The sequence below is a fragment of the Poecilia formosa genome, unplaced genomic scaffold, assembly GCF_000485575.1.
Source record: "Poecilia formosa unplaced genomic scaffold, Poecilia_formosa-5.1.2 Scaffold14, whole genome shotgun sequence".
Lineage (NCBI taxonomy): Eukaryota > Metazoa > Chordata > Actinopteri > Cyprinodontiformes > Poeciliidae > Poecilia > Poecilia formosa.
This window is the reverse complement of record NW_006799953.1, coordinates 1,929,660-1,947,359: the sequence shown is the minus strand read 5'-3', so window position 1 is coordinate 1,947,359 and position 17,700 is coordinate 1,929,660. Positions and strand designations below refer to the sequence as shown.

The following is a 17,700-nucleotide window of genomic DNA, read 5'->3' as shown; positions in this document are numbered from 1 at the left end:
TCATAGTTTGAATTTAGCAAGTCATCTCCAGACGCCTAAATGCATCGAGTTGCTGTCGTGTGATTGGCTTTGGTTGATATTTCTTTCAACCAGCAATTGCCCAGGTGCGCCTATTGAAGCACCTGGTAAGTGGAAAACTCTTGAGGCGATCTCTTCCGTTTGCTCCAGTCGCAGAGACCTTGACCTTGTGTCCAGGGTTGTAAATGTGACTGACTTGCTCCGACACCTGGGCTGCGATGCCTTCCTGAGCTCCTTAAGGTGCACTCAAACATTTCAAAGTTGGCAAGTTCCTGGGAAAACCATGGAAATTGAGACGAGGCGCAGAAATACAGAGGTGGATATAGATCCGGCCGAGTTATTATGAGGGATGATGCAGTGTCCTCGATTCTGTAAAGATTGTTAAAAATTTCGATATGTGGGCGACTGCGAGCTCTCCCCCTCTCACTCACACTCTCAGATATGCTTTAAATGGGTTACTGTACTAAGGCGATTATCCTAGTGAGTGTGTGTTGCATAGGCACGCATGTTGGCCTGTGTACATGTCAATTGCTAAATGTGCAGCGCAGCAGCCGCGGCACGTATGCGTGCGTGCGTGCTCCGTAATTAGTTGCGTGCGGCGCGTAAAACACACACATGAATAATGCACCATCCATCTGAATTTTTAATATCCCTCCTCTCTGACACTGTGCATTTGAGTCAAAGTGAGAAACAGAGGTACACAGAATCTTAATGGTTTTATGTCCTAATCTTTAGTATTATCCTGTACTTACACTCGCAGGAGCTTACACATGCCAGCCTCGCTTTATGCGACGCCTGCGCCTTTAAGGGAGCGATGGAGAGTCAGGGGTAAAAGGGAAGAAGGGAGAGCGGGGAATAGAGACGGATGAGCGGGGGAGAATCGTAGAGAGACGGTGAGGGAAGAGGAAACAGAAGGGGGGAGACGGGGGCAGGCTAAAAATAAACCTACAGAAATGCTTTTTTAAATCTGCAGCGAAGCAAAGTATTCATTGGAATAAATGCTCCATGCGGTGGGACCGAAGCGCCCTGCTATACGGCTTTAGTGCTTTGTGCTGTCACCCGCGACCCCCTCACACATATATGTCTAACAAATGACCACTTCTAAAGGATTTTCTCATCAATTTATGATACACTGAGCGGTAAAGTGATAAAAATGGGTGAAAATGCGAAGCAAATGTCTGCTGCACTCAGCCGAGGCCCCGGAGCTTTCGGAGACTGTTTGTGGTTTAAGAAGCGCTTCTCGCCTCACCTTCTCCTACCTTCCTCCCGCTCCAGGCTCACGGAGAACTCTGATTTGTGCAGCACAGCCATCTGCTCAGACTAATTAACTAATTAACTAATTAATGAACTCTGGGGAAAGGCCCACCACCATCGTTTGGCTCCAGGAACATTTTTAACCTCGGGAAGAGAGATGAAACGCGTCTTCTGGAAACATTTCGCTTTACTTCTTTTTTTTTTTTTTTTTCTTTCAAAATTTTTTGCTTGTTACTTGAAAGAAGACAGGTTCTCTATTTGAAGCTAATTTTCATGATGGTAAACAACTAAAACTTGCGTTGGCTCACATAATAATTAAAGCCGTGGTTATATGGTTATTGTCCTGACAACTGAATACTTTTCAGAAATTTTACTTTACGTATGAAACCCCTAACCCTAACAAATCAACCGAAAAAAAAAAAAAAAAACTTTAAAAAATAGTCTGACAATTTGTGAAGATAAAGAATCCCTTTCATTAAATCAGCTTAAACATTTAAAAACAATTATAGTACTATACCTAAAACTGTTTGGTTGTGACCCTGAGTGCTCAAATTTTTCTTTTATGAAAAATGAGTATCAAAGCTTTGTGCAGAATTCCAACTTAAAGTTGACCAACGTAAGTGATTTAACCAACAAAATCCATATTTCTTTGTACACAGGAATAAACAAAATACATAAAAAAATGCACTGCAGATTGAAGAAAGGAGTTAAAACGGAGACAGCGATGCTGTACATGACTTACTTCTTGGGAAAATTGTCACTGTTCATTTTCAAGGACACTGGTAATTCATTTGTTTGATTTTTTTTTTTATATTTTCCAAATTCATTTTTTTCTGAAATCTTTTTTAATCCTCTTATTTTTCAGTGTTGTATGTCATTAAAATAAACACATTCAATAATAAATAAAAAATGCACTGCAGATTGAAGAAATCGTCTCGTGTCAATTTAGTAATTTAATGTTTTCTTTTATTTTAGAAAAGCACAACATTGCGTTTTTCATATGAAAATAAAAAACAGCACACAAAAAAAAAATCAGCAATTTCACACATTGTTGGCTCCGTCTAACTCACCAACCAGTTACCAGGATTCTTTGCTTTGTGTTGCATCATTCTTATATTGCGGTCACATACTGAGTTTAGAAATATAAACCAGGGAATAAAGTTTTATTTAAACAATTATAAAAGTTGTATTTTTCATTTTAATAGAAATCATTTTTAATATTTTCTTTGAAATCCAGGTAAATAATAAACTGTACATAAAGACTAACTAGTCTGAGAATGTTTGGATCTTTCACTGATCAATACAAGTGTTTGTAAAACAGTTGCCTTTTGTTTCTCTGCTTTTGCTTACAGACAGACATTACACCGAACAATGTCTTTGCAAAGTTAAAGACTGACCCAATGATACACACCTTTATTTGATTGACCTGGCTTTATGTCCATTGTCTTTAATGATATCTTTATTGTATCCATGGGCACTTTTAGCCGTCAGTCTATAAAGTTTAATGGTTGCCCACTCTGGCTCCAAGAATAGATTTGACTAAAAATCCCTCGCGCTTCCTGCGTCCTGTTTCAGACGAGACATAGTCTGTGAAACACCGATGCGATAATGACTGTAAATGTAGTTTCGTGGCATCAAGACATTAACACAACAATTATAAACAAAATAAATCATAAGCATCTATTTGTTTTGAGTTAAGTGGACATATCTAGCTATCAAACCCTTCGGAGGCGGTTGAAGCGCTCGCCCTTGGATTGCTTTGCGCCAACAAAAGGGACACTCCGTACCGATGTGGGTTTCTAAGATTACATACAGGTCAATAAGAGGTTCAGATGTTGACCGTGTAATGAACTGGGTGAGTTAATACACCCAACAATTGAGCCTTTTGACTTATCCACTTGTCGCTTCAGCATCCTTGAACTTAAACTACAAAAAGCAATAAAAATGACAGTTTCGCGAAACTGGTCAGCCAGAGGTCCATGAAGTTGTTTATGCAGTTTAGCAGGAATAATGTGATGTAATAGTTCAAAATATTTAATAGAAAGTGGCTGGAATAATATAATATTTTGATTATTAAAGTTAGAACAAATGCATGTATTCATATATATTATTGCTCTCTATCCAGTGATGCCCAAATGTTGTGTCTCATGTATCAAAATCAGTTAAAAGCAGCCGAAAGAATGTTTATTTTAAAAACTAAAATCACACACACACAAAAACTATTTGCTGTAGCTCTAAAACGTAAATGGATTTTGTGCAAAAAAAAAGCACCGAGTTTACAATTTTTTCTGAGTTCAACTAAAAAAAAAAATCATAATATAATAATCATAATATGATTATATTATGATTCAATGTCCTGATCTCAGCAACAAGATCAGGACAGGTCACTCTTTATTTAAAACAGTTTTTGTTTTAAATAATTTGTTCACTTAGGTTGAATAAATGAATTAAAAGCAGATCTAGATGCACCAAAATCTGTTTGAGTGAAAATTAGTGAATAGATGTGATCCGTAAACCACAGGAGAGTTATTGTGTACAATTTTGTCATAAGGTTTTTAAATTATTTGTATAACTCAATAAAGTAAACTTGTTTTGACCTGATTTTCAGCCTAAAATTGACAACTGTAACAGTAGCTTGCTGCAGTGGGAGTTTCGATAAGCCTGAAAAGTCGATTGCATTAGTGAACCAGAGACTTGAATGTTAGCCTATACCGCCCATGAAATGTCATTTAAGCTGGTCTGACGCCTAAATTCACAGGAACAGCTTGAGATCTGCTTCCGGTCTTAGAAATGAAGCTAATTACTAGCGAGCTGACAGGATCCCAGCAGTTTATTTTCTTCGGTTCTATAACAAGCCTACATTTGCTACAGGAACATAACTATAGGAGAAAATAAATAAATATATGAAGTGGATAAAGTGTGACACGATGTGTAAATCCACCGACTTTGCATGGAATAATTTAACAACACGTCTCCACGCACCCAAATATCACAAGAAAGAAAGTGGGTGTTGAGAGTAAAAAAAATAAAAAAACATCGTTGTGGGTTGAAGGGTGAAATGTGCCACCAGGAGAAGGAATTTAATGGTATTCAATGAGCCAGTGAAGGCAAATGGTTTAATAGTGCATCAGCATGGCAGGAAGTTATATCTTTCTCCTTACCCACAGACGTCAGCCACAGTTAAGCATATTATTATATTATGATTCAAAGCTTTGAAAATGTGCAGCACATGTCCCTTAGGGGAGAAAAAGAGCTGTGAAGAGAGAAATATGTGGGTTAAATTAGAGAGAGAAGAAGAAGAAGAGAGAGAGAGAGGGAGAGAAAATCAAACCTACTGGGATTCATAACAAAGGCAGGTCTTTACATGAAGACATGGAGCACATGAGAATGATGTTGAGATTACGAATGTTAGAATCATTTATTGTGGTTAGCATTTTCAGAAAAAAATATGGTTCTCATGAATATATTCAGTATTTAAAGCAAGAATGGAGCGCCACATTAGAAATGTGTGGCAGGCGTCCATAAGTACATCTTTACCTTCAAAGTTAACTAAATAATATTTTATTAAACTGATTACAAACATGGGATCTACTTTTTCGTGTGTTTTTCATTTTTCTAGAATGCTGCCAATGTTTATTGAATTAGACTAGAGCTTTTGAAAGAACAGATAAAGTCATGTGAAAACATCTGAAATTTTGACAAAAAAAAAAAAGAAGTAGGTTTAAAAAAAAGAAAATCTCAAAAAGCAGTAGCTCAATCTAAGGGGTCAAAAGTCATTGATGTCTTTCAGGGTTTCTGTTCCGCAGCAATTCACCACAAACCGGGAAAACATAATGGAAATACTCAGTAGAGAAAAAAAAATCTACCAAAGTTACTCCAAGATTCCTCATCCAGGAGGTAACAAAAGAATCCAAAAGAACAATTAAAGGGAGATACGTTCAAGGGTCATTATGAAAAAAAAAAAAAAAAGAAATTTAACAAAAATAGCATGTAGTGTGTCTGAGAGTTTCAAAGTCAAACAAAACAAAGGTCCGTGTGCAATTTGGTTAAAAAAAAAAATAAAAATCTCAGTCATCCCCAAAACTTTTGGAAAAATAGTCTGTGATTTTATGTGACAAAAGTCTAAGTATAAAGATTGCCTTTTGTAGAAAAAAAATAACAATAAAAAATATGTATGGGACAAAAAAAATGTTCTCACTGCACTTAGTAATGTTCCCAATTTTCTACACATATGGCGTAAAGATATGTGGTAAAAGTAATCTAATTTCTCTGCATGCCTGGTCACAGATTGTGAAACATAATTGAAATAAATCTGTCAGCTGGTCTTCTGACTGAACCTTAAGCTTCATTGAGACTTGCAGCGGTAGATTTCCTCTAAAACACTCCAATAATGCTACATGTAGATATCATGAATACTCCCTCAGTTTTTTTGTTTTTTGCATGTGTTCTAGAGTCATGTATGTTACTTCTTCTTTGACATTTTTACAAAATCTTCACCCGAGTTTGTGTTTCACCTTCATGTGCACATTTTAATCACCCTTTCTCCCTGCATTTAAAAAAAAAAAAAAGGAAGAATTTTGAAGCCTCTGATCACACCTGTGATGTCACGGGGAAATTATATAACGTGTCCTTCATCATGTTTCTTTCACCTCTGTCAGTCAGTATCTGATAATAGCTTAAGGCAATATTCCCTTTAATACCTGTTTTATGTCTGTGGATTTTTTTTTTTTTTTTTTAATCCTTCATTTCCCTGGACTCCACACCAGCCCCTCCTCTCCGCTGCCTTCACACTGTCCTGTGGAGACGGTTTTCAGTGACCAAAAGGCAGGTGCTCCGTTCAGATTACTCTGCAGATGTCTCCGAGAGCGGCTGAATGACAGTTCCGCATCTCCGAGGCTCACGATTAAGACTCCAGAGTCACGGCGGCGCCACGAAAGAGAATAAATCTGTCACACACACAGAGAGAGAGGGGGGGGTGGGATAAATGTATGAATATGAAGAGGAATAAATGAAAGAATAAATAGTGCCGCCAAAGAGAATAAATATGTCAAAAACCATCAAAATAAACGCGGGAAATCTAAAAAAGATTATTTGTTTTCGAAAGAAGATGGAAGTCAGTGGGAAATGTGGCAGTGAAAATAGATCTTGGATCATCGCAACTAAAAAAAATGCGCAGGATCATAGGAATCATAAAAGAATAAGCATGTTTATTTTAGATAAATATATATTAAAGACAGAAGAAAGAACAAAAATAAACATTATTGCACAGTGCTCGTCACTGTATTTTTTTAAAATTAATTTTCTCATTTCATTTCTCATTTTGTCTTTTTTTTATTATTCCTCAACAGATTTAATCCGCTCTACTCTGAGGATTTAGTGAATAAATCTGGTTATTATGGACCATTCAATGTGCTGTATCAAATATTGTAAGGAGTCATGTAAAGTAGGGCTGCAGTCCGTGTTAAACAGCTCTGCAGTTTTTTTATATTAGCATTTAGCATGATAGGTTAGCATTGCTAACTGTGATTAGCATTCTCTGTTGCTTTTCTCAGTGAAATAAGAAGATCCGTACCTTAACAAACGTCTGCCAAAAAACATTTCCAAATCAAAAGTAGCCTGGAAAAGAATTGACCTGCTAACATTGCTCTCCTGTTTAGGTTAAGTGTCTGAGAAAAAAAAAAAAAAAAAAGAAAACTGATCAGTTTTTCTGTTGTTGTTTTTTTTCCCTGTTTTTTTTCTACTTTTGGAAATATTAGTTTAATTATGCTAATCTGGGGAGATGAGATGACAACGAGCAACAGGTAGAAAATATGTTGTTTCTCAACACTATCCACAAGTTTATTTCTATCCAAAGGTGAGTGCCAGTAAAACAGAAAATCATCTATGACCAGAATCAACAAATTTTCCAATTTAAATTTTCTTGTATTTTTGCTTAGTTTACCACACTCAAAATAAGTGTCTTCTAAATATTATGTGTGTAATTATAAAGATTATGTCTTACACTACCAGCACTTGAAATAGTCCTTTTACAAGTGCCCTAATAATGTCATAAAACTCTTTTGGGTCAGAATTTTCACGTCATTTTGGTAAACATCTCGGGTTTAAAATCCCCTCCTTTCGTCTGTGCTCCCTCAGAGATTCATCGCTTTTTCCCTCAACCTGCGTCTTTACTTAAAGGCTGATGACTCTTCTCACGGTTCCTTTGCTCTTACCTAAAGCAAGAGTTGAATATGCATGAGCTCAACCTCACAAACTGCTGCTCTCAGCGCTAAAGTCAGGAGGAAGACCAGCTCAGCACAAGGGGGTGGGGTGGGTTCAGAAAGAAAACTTATTGTAAGAGAAAGAGGGAAGAAAACGGTGCTGGCGAAAGGGGGGAGGGGCCTATTGAAGATAAACCAAACTCGTAAAACGAAGCAAGCTGTGTTGGCTACAGCTAACAAGCTAGCTTCCAGACTCGGTAGCTAGCTCTGGCATTACCCTCTTAGTTCATGCAGCTGCTGTGTACTTGAACGAGGAAGCGCTCGGATATGTGTATGCAAGTGCTTTTGTGAGTGTCTGTCCATATAATTTTGCCAGAAGCCCTGGACAGTTGCCAGGCAACTGTGGCATGCTGCTCAGCACTCGACTGGCCAGCAGACGCTCGCACATGCTCGTGGTTTTGATAAGTAGCAGGGGTCGGCGCTGATGCACGACCAGGTCAGAGTCGAGCCAGACAATCGCTGGGATCTGACAACGGCTCGGTAAAGTAGGAGAGTGTAAACAATATCTTAATTGCGCGGATTGCTCCTTATGTTCCAGCAGCAACAGTGATATGATCGGAAGTAACGAGAGATTTCTATTTTTAACAGCCTGTTCAACACTACGCTGGGCTTCGTGGAAGCTGGAAGCAGCTGTGGTTTTTCATGAATTAGGTAGTCCTATTATCTCCTCATCCCAGTTTAATCATGCTTTGTTTTTTTTTTGTTTTTTTCCCCTGATCGCTGCCTCATTATCATTTTGGTTGAGGACATTGCTGAATCACTGCAGATTTTCTTCTTAGCAAATTTGCAAGACATTAAAAGAACAGTCATTTTCTTGAAAATGGAAAAACAAAAAGGGATTTATTTGATTAATATGTGACCAGATTAATCAAACGTGTTCAGGGTTAAAATGCGAAACTGAAAAAGGGAGGGAAAAAATAATAATAATAAAATGTTTAGTCCTCCAGGACTAAAAATTCCCACCTTCATTACTGCTGCTTTTGTGATCATTATCGTCACTTACAATAATCATTAATAATAAAACCCACTTCCTGCTGCTCTTCCTTTGTCATTCAAGCATGCTGATTGAACCATCTGTGCCTGTGTACTGTACTTTGCTGCTGTCCTACTTTTTTTTTTTTTTTTCCAACTGCCCTTTAGAACATACTGTTTAATTCAGTCACTTGAGCTATCTGTGTCATCCCTGACTCCCAAACAAGAAAACTGCACTAGGGAAGAGGCATGTAATTTTTCTTTTTCTTTATGTTTTATTTAAGGTTTTAAACCGAGTCGCAACTGGGGTTACGGTTAATAAAACACTCCGAGCACAGACAGAAGTGTGTATGCGTCTTAGAAATGAGTTGTTTATTCTTGTTGCCTGACGTTCCACACCGTGAATGAGACTTGTGTTTGAGTAATTAGACATAAACATTTTTTTCTTATTGCTATCAAGTTAGAGTCGAAGGTGCCATCGTACATGTTTTTCAAAAACCAGCCATCCTCTGGACAAAGGAAGCATCATATTCTCTGTTTTCTCCAGCGCTTTCAACACAAGTCGGCCTGATTTTCTTTGTCAGAAAATCCAAAAGACATAGGCGGAGGCCTGAACAGTAATGTCTCCTAGATCGATTACTACCTAACAAACAAACCACAGTTTGTGAGACTGAAGAGTTGCTTGTCCAGCTAGGCGGCCTGCAGCACAAAAGCACCATCGATTAGACTATAAAACGTATAGGAAACTTAAATTTTAGGTGTATTTTTTTGCTGGCAACAAATATTTCTGATTTGATTTAATTCATAAAATGGAACAAGTAAAAAAATTGGATGAGGCAGAGATCAAGCCAGAACCAACCGGTCAGTGTCAAAGAAACACTGTATTTATAATTGTTGTCAGTTTTGCACACTCCCACACATGTGCATGCTCTTAGAGTTGTATTTATACAGCTCTGACTCATGGGCCCTGTTTTTAGATATATATTTTTTTTATTTTTTTTTTTTTACACATGTTAAGCAACTCTGTATTTTTGGCATTATGCTCATGGCACCAGTCTGCTGTTCGCTTATAAATCAATTATGTTTTCATCTCTTTAAAAATGGAAGCGATGATATCAGCCTTCTTCCTACAGCGTCAGGCGTAGGGTCTGATAATCAATGTGCTTTCATTAAGCTGCCTTAAATATACAGAAACAGTTTTTTTGGGGGGTTTTTAAGACAATTATATGATTCATAAAAAGGAGCCTAAATTTACCCCTGAGTCATGGAAACCATCAGTGGGCTTAGGTTAAATGCCAAGACCTCCAAAAATTATCTCAGGCATCCTGTGAGAATAACATTTGCTCATATAATTGGGAGTTTGCCAATAAATTTAAATGAGATTTTCATTTGTTATATTTTTTTAACTAAATGAATCTTCCAAGACGATGAAATTCGTCTGCAAATAAGTCATTGTGCTCCATGGATCATGGTTTTAAACACTCTAAATGTTATGTAGCTGCCTTTAGCAGGGACAAACACCTGACACACAGTATAATTCTGTGTGTTAGTAAAAATGCTAATGGTGCATAACTCGACTTTATTATGTCATGCTGATTTGTAACAGGTAATTGTTTTTGATGATTTCTCTAATCAAGAGGAAAAAGTTGTCCAAACAGCCTACGTAAGGTATTGCCGGAGCAGATTTAAGTCTGGGCTTTGACTAGACCTGTCCAAAACACTGTTTGGAGCCATTCAGAGGTGAATGCTTTGGATCATTTTCCTGCTGCATATAACCCAGCTCTTTTTAGGGACGATCATCAAAAACTGAGGACTGGGTATTCTGTTGTAGCGCATGTGATGAATTTAAACCTGTGGTTAAAAAAAATAAAAATACAAAAGTTATATCCAGGTTCTGATGCTGATCTGTCATATTTTCTCTAAAATTCTATTAGTTTTTTTGTCAGACATAGAAGGATAGACAAAAGATCCTCCAGATATAATTTTATACCACATTTAGGACAGGCTGTGTGACCCAATTTCCTCATCTGCTTTTGAATTTCCTCTTATTGTGGTACTTTTTTTTATTATGTTTTGGCCCAATTTGTGTTGTTCGACTTTTACTATTATAATAATTTCTTGACTCACAGTTGATCACAGTTTTATGAATAAGGAACGTTGATAAATGATATTTAAGTCCTCCATGTTTTAACAATAACTAGTGGATGCAAACAACAACATGAAAAAAAAGACTTAAATGTATTCTGATTGATAATTCTGTTAACATTGTAGTGGAAGCCATGAGTAATGAGAGCTATCACAGTAAGCCGTTGGCAGGACGAAAACCGTTGGGACATCATTAGCCATGCACCCAAGGCCACTGAGTGAATTGACATAAATTCATATTACCCCTTAAATTATGACCAGATTACTCTTGCCGCACATAATGAAGACGAGGACTCGCCGTGCTATTTGTGATTAGATATTAGATCCAAATCAAAGCTAAAATCTTGTGTCACTTCGCTTGCCCGTGGCATCAGTCATGGTCAATGCTGTGAGACCGGAGACCCTCACAGGAAGTGGCACAATTAATACAGCTCATCAGCAACTGCCAGGACAGGAAGTGGCCAAATCAAACACGGTATTTTCTCATTATTGCCGCTGCCGCTCTGAGGAGAATTCCCATCCAGTTTAGAGAAATCATTTTCCGTGCGTTACTCTCAGCGAGTAGCAATAGACTTTGAAAAAATAAAAAATAAAAATTTGTCACCGCATGGGCAAAATAACTTTGAACCCTGTAATGTACTCGGCGTGGGGGAAGAACGAGGCATTCTGTTTGTGTGCGGCTCGCATTATGTTCGGTTTATTTTTCTCTTGTTGTGGGTGTGCACCTGCTGCGTAAATGTGTGTCCAGGAAGAAGGTGAAACACGCCTTCTGTTGCTCTCCTCCCCTCACTGCTAATATATATATATAATTTTTTTGTTTTATTATTTCAAACTGTGTGGTGTTTTCAGAGAAATTTTGTAATTTTGTGAGGTTTTTCGTGTGAAGTCTCTTCGGAGAGGCAGGGGTCGTGTTATCCGTGAAAATGACAGGCGCAGCCTCCTGCTTGTGTGGGGATCATTCAGAAAATAAATAATAATTAAAAAAAAAAAATTGTCCAACTCGTGTGACTGAATTTCCGACACACTCCTCCATTCACACATAACCTGCGTCTTCTGTCTCTGTTTCTTCTTGTTTACCCTGCAGGATTTCTGAGCACGGGGGACCAATCTGCTAAGGGGAACTATGGTTTGTTGGACCAGATCCAAGCTCTGCGCTGGCTCAATGAAAACATTGAGCACTTTGGAGGAGACCCAGAGAGAATCACGATCTTTGGCTCCGGAGCCGGTGCTGCCTGTGTAAACCTTCTCATCCTGTCCCATCATTCTGAGGGTAAATTTCTCTTAGCATCACAGCCATGCTGCTTGTCAAAGGACATTAGTGTTTTGGAAGAGGGTTTCGTTTCTGGGTGTTGTTAATTGTTTTATTTAAGGCTCGGCGTACAACCGATCAACATATTTGTCAATGGAATAGAATGGATGCGATTTTGCCTGGATAGTGTTTTATTGAAACTCTCAGTGTTTTATTACCCCACCACTCCTGTGTCAAACCATTTTTTTTTTTTTTTGTTAAATACCTCCAGTGACAGCTGGAGGTATTTTTGGGTGTATGTCTCTCCCATCTTTGAAACTGAAAGTTTCGCCGACTCATCTTTTCGAGAAATAGCCCAAAGATCAGTCAGATCGCGCAGATGTATGGTCAGTGTTCATATCTCCCCACCGACTCTCAAATTAATCTAGGCCTTGACGTGGACCGGCCCGCTTTGATGTGTTGTTAATAACTCATTTTATTTTTAACCGCCTTTGTAGACACTCAAGGGCGCCAAACAAGAACAAGACGTTAAAGGCAAGAAGGGCACAGAGAGAAAACAGGGAAGCTGAATAATGCAATAAAAATAAAATAAAACACAGGGTGATGTTTAGCTAGTTCTCTTTGGTCACATCTGAGAAGGGCACCTTTTAGCACATGTTCGCCGTGTCCTTTTGATGGCCCGTGATAAACTGCAAATAGAGCATTCTCTCACTCCTACTCTTCCATAAAAGCTAGCTTTGTGGAGTGTGTGATTGAAAGTTGTCCTTGCAACAGGCTTTCCCGCCCGATTTCTGCAGCTCTCCAGAGTTACCGTGGGCCTCTTCGTTGCTTCGTCCTCTGCTTTTCGCCGGCTCATCTTAACTAACTAGTCTATCTAAGCTAGTTAGCTTAGATAGACGACCATTTTTTCATTGGTTTGCAGTTATGTGACGCTCTTTAAATATTCCAGTGATTAAACAAAGCCCTGTGAGAAAGGCAGTGGCTCAGGAGGCAGCGATTTGTCCTGTAAGTTCAAACCTCGCTCGTTTCAGGGGTTTTTTTATTTGCTCAACAAAGTTGAAATTATGCATGTATTGGTCTAGTGCAGGGGTCACCAACTCCAGTCCTCGAGGGCTACCATCCTGTAACTTTTAGATGCGTCTCTGCTCAAACACACCCGGATCAGACAGACAGATACCTAGTTAAGATTATCATTGTGATTACTTCCCGTAAAGCATATAGGCAAAATAGCATTTACTTCCTTCAAATTCAATTTGCTGACACATATTCTGAACAAATCTATTCTTTGAAACACTCTGTTCATCCTGAACCCAAACAGGCTCTGAATGCAGTGACCCGTGACTCGACTCAGATGCCGTGCTTCCCCTTTAATCTCCAAGCAGATTCTGCGGAGCCTGAAGATTCACTGGGAGTCGCTGTCATATGTGCTCCCTGATAAATATTTATCTGAAAACATAATACAGCTGAACAAAGCGATATCCATGTCGGCTCAACGTGACTAAGTTCGACTGCGGACCAAAACACCCTTAAGCCATCTCTGTTGCTGCTTGGTGATGGGGCGTTTACACTCAGGAGTTCTGCTTTTATCTCTTCTATAACAAACAGATACATGAAGGTTTTTGAAACCAAAATCTGAAACTTTTATGAGTTTACTCAAAAGAATCACTTAGTCCAAGTCACATTCGGTTCATTTTTTTTTAGTAGCTTCAAAGTAGACAGGCTTTCTTATAATTGTTTTAAAGGTATAAAGTAATTTCACATTCCATCTAAAACTCTTTGATTTTACCTTTAAAGTTATGAGTTTGAGGAGGATGAACATTTTGTGGGTATTTCTATAAAGTGCAACGTTTCTCCCAAATCCAAACAATACACGTATTTTTTTAATGGAATCACATATAAGCAAAGTATCATTAATGATCTAAATAATTTAAAAAAGCAATGTTTTTGGAGATAAAATAATGATGACAAAGTTTTCAGAGTATTTTGTTGAATAAGACTGATTGTTGTTGGGCTCAATAAGGGGAATGATGTGTGTTTATTGGATTTAAACAGACTGGGGCGCAACGGTTACTATAAACATACAATTTTAAAGAAATTCTTGCGGTGGTCTTAATTTTTATTTTATTTTTTTAAAGTTGTTTATCACTATGTACGCTGAGAGTGCAGGACTGAAGTCAGATTCTTTAAACGAGTGCACTTTATTGGCCGATAAAACAGAAGGTTAGGAGATATAAGGTATATGATGGACTGAAATAAAGTTTCTAATTTCATAAACTGATGAAGCACAACCTTCCTATGAGTTATTAGGTAGTCAGATACAAAGACAGGAGAAGTGTCTCCAACAGCGGCAGGAAATTACTTGGTCAGCAACGTCTGTCCAACAAATTACTTTCAATCTCCTTGGTAACCCATAAAACATGTAACATCTAAACTTTTCTTGTCAGATGAAGGGTTGGAGTATCCACTAGTTTCATTGGTACTTTGGGTTTCAACTCATATTCAACACAGCATCCTTGTATCACTTAGGATGAAGGACGTTCAGCTTGGTTATTTGTAACTACGTCTCCTTCACAATATATTTTATGTATTGTTGTTATAGGAAGTTGCAGCTCAGACCATCTAAAGCTATGTTTTTCAACCAAAAGTTGAAAAATTAAAATGGTAACCCATCATTTTTGCACTATATGGTTACAAGTTGAGGAATAAGTCCATTCAAAAAGACAAACTTTACAAAAAAAAAAGTTTAAAAAAAAATTACAAGGAATTTGAAGCAAAATATAAAGAAATTAGGGATGACACAAGAAAAACACTCTTGCTAGCACTCAGTCCGCTTTGAGTTGTGTTATTCAGAAAAGTCCGCCACGTGAGCCGGCAGTCGCAAACTAAAGTCACCATTTCTCTCCATGCAACTACTTGTCTGTGAACGGACAATAAAATAAACTACAAAACTGGGCTTTGTTGAAGTGGATAAATGAAATTTATGGAATGAAACTGACAGCTTCTCATCTCTAAAACACCCACCAGATGTTTGTCCGCTAATCCTCTCATGTGACAGTGTTTGCTGGAGCTGAGAGGAGAGTCGGAGAGAGAGAATGGTGCTCTAAACTTTCAGATTATTACTTTACTGTTAACCTTCACGCTGACTCAGTGACCCAGGACAGATTAAATAAAATTTATCTGCAAAAAGAAGCGAGTCCTCTGTGCGATCAAGAGGGAAGAAATGCTCACAATAATCTTAAAATAAAACTTTTTTTTTTTTTTTTTTTTTAAATGTTACATTGGCTATCACACACGTAGTTAAAAAAATTTCACCCATTCGATTGTAGCTCTGGTTGTTTAGGATTGTGAACATTCGCTGCAATCTCAAGTCTTTAGCAGCTTCTAACTAGTGTTTTGGTTTGCACATTTATCTCCCCATCTACTTTGACCAGCTTCCTTTAAAAAAAAAGGAAGCTGGTCTACAGCATGATGCTGCCACCATCTGGTCTTACAGTAAGGATGGCGTGTTCAGGATGATGTGCAGTGTTGTTTTTTTTTCCCCCATAAAAACCTTCCACATCTTTGCTGTCGCATAAAATGTAAAACTTTAGATCTGTGGTCTGTAACTTTACACCACTGTGGCTCTTAAAAACATCGGTCAAAAGCAGTGAGTATTTTTTCCCCCCCTAATTTTATTGAGTGGAATCAGAGTAAGAGAGGGCTGAATATCTTTTAAAAAGGATTTTAAGTTTTGTCAAACTGACAGTTATATTTACTTGTAGTTTACAAGTATGGATTACTTTCTTCGTCTGTCACATAAAATCCTGATCAAATTCAGTAAAGATGAAAGCTGTTGCTTGAAAAAAGTCAGCGAGCGTTCGCATAGACACACTTTTGCGAGCTCGAGTTTGTTTTTTCCGTGTCGAAATGTCAGTGATAATTTACCTTAAACCTGCGTAGTTTTGGGAAACGGCAGCGTTAAGTTTTTACAGTTCTTGCTTTGCACAAGCAAATGAAAGGAGTACCGCATGAATTTGCTCGTTTGAACGTCGGCTGTAACGGCGCAGAGTGCGGCAAAGAGTTTTTCTCTTGTTTTTTTTTTGTTTTTTTTTTAAAGAAGTACAGCATGTTACGTGTTTGCAGAGGAGAGACGAGATAAAGGAGCGGGGTTGGAGCTGCAGCTGAGAGGCTTTCTTAATTGATTTCACAGGGAGAGGAGCGGGGGTGGGGCACATGCAGAATATGAGGGTGGGGGGGAGAGGGAGGCTTAATTATTAATGACAGAATCTGCAGATAAAACAGAGGGACAGCAAGTCTTTTTACATAATAGTGCATCGGTGCAACAGTGCGAGGAGTTCTCGCTTCCTTTCAGTCTTTCTCGCTTCATCCAACCAGACCACAGCTGGGTACGGAGTTCGTCACTGTTTTTCTCGCTGTATGTAATGGAAAAAACTCCTTCTTTTTTTTTTTCCTCACTAATGTTCATAATGATCTTCTCCAGCTGTTAAAAGCAGCATGTTAAGCTTCTCGGCCCGCTTTGTACATTACAGTCTTCAATTGTGCCTTCTCCAGGATGTGCATTATTTAAAGCACTCACACTGGAAGGTCTTACAGGCCTCCTTAGTTGCCGAACAAAAGGGAGAAAAAAAGATGCTACTCGGGAGAGCATACATGTTGCATGTTTATTAATCTGTGGTTTTGCTTTGTGCAGGCCTGTTCCAGAGGGCCATCGCTCAGAGCGGCTCGGCCATTTCCAGCTGGTCGGTCAACTACCAACCTCTGACCTACACCAAGATCCTGGCCAAGAAGGTGGGCTGCACCCTGGGGGACATGGCAGAGCTGGTGGACTGTCTGCGGCGGAAGAGTTTCCGGGAGCTGGTGGACCAAGACATTCAGCCCGCCCGCTACCACATCGCTTTCGGGCCCGTGGTGGACGGGGACGTGGTGCCGGATGACCCGGAGATCCTCATGCAGCAGGTTGACGGCGACTTCCTAATATCCGGAAAGATCCTACGGAACCGTGGCAGATTCTTGTCGTTCCTTTAACAATCGGTGTGTTTAGATCGCTGTCCTGTCCTGACATGTGTTCTTCAGGGCGAGTTCCTCAACTACGACATACTGCTGGGCGTCAATCAGGGAGAAGGCCTGAAGTTTGTGGATGACAGTGAAGGAGAAGATGGGATCTCTGCAGCTTCGTTCGACTACACGATTTCAAACTTCGTGGACAATCTGTATGGATACCCTTATGGTCAGATCACAATCCCTCTTACCTTAAAATGGATATCTAGTCCCACGCTAATATCTATATCTTTTTCTCTTTTGCAGTTTCTTTTTTTTTTTTTTGTAGTTTCCAATTATAATAAATGTTGGAATCAAAATGCAGAGAAGGTCTATAAGAAAACTAAAACAATGGATGGATGGATGTGTAACAGGTCCCAAGTGTCAGGACTGCTGCAACAGTGATGACACAATCTGAAGGACAGATAAACAGAAGTCAGCAATGATGACCGAAGCGCCGCCGATAGCATCCAGATTGCGTTTTTTTTATTTAACAAACAAACCTTTTACAGTGTACAATATTAATGTTTTACATTACTACTGTCTTGTAAACTTGGTTTACTTCCATCACAGGCAATAATGAACCTTACACATAACCCCCCCCATAAAACTGCATATGCAAACCGGAAGTCCATCCCTAAACCAACCTGGAAGCAACGCCCCCCAAACAAAGGTTCCGCTTCGCCACTACCGCTCCACCTCAGGAAGGCACAATAAGTGCAGGCAGATTAATATACCGAACTGCAAACAAAATGTAATTTGATA

General features: G+C 38.7%; 1 protein-coding gene across 2 annotated transcripts in view; it reads left to right on the top strand.

Annotated features, from left to right (window-relative positions):
• Positions 1–17,700, top strand: part of nlgn2b (neuroligin 2b) — a 92,195-nt gene that overhangs the window by 65,706 nt on the left and 8,789 nt on the right. For both annotated transcript variants that reach the window (XM_007545900.2, XM_007545898.2), the window contains exons 5-7: positions 11,734–11,919; positions 16,589–16,854; positions 16,972–17,125. In XM_007545900.2, coding sequence (XP_007545962.1) covers positions 11,734–11,919; positions 16,589–16,854; positions 16,972–17,125 — 606 coding nt within the window. The remainder of the gene's footprint in view (positions 1–11,733; positions 11,920–16,588; positions 16,855–16,971; positions 17,126–17,700) is intronic.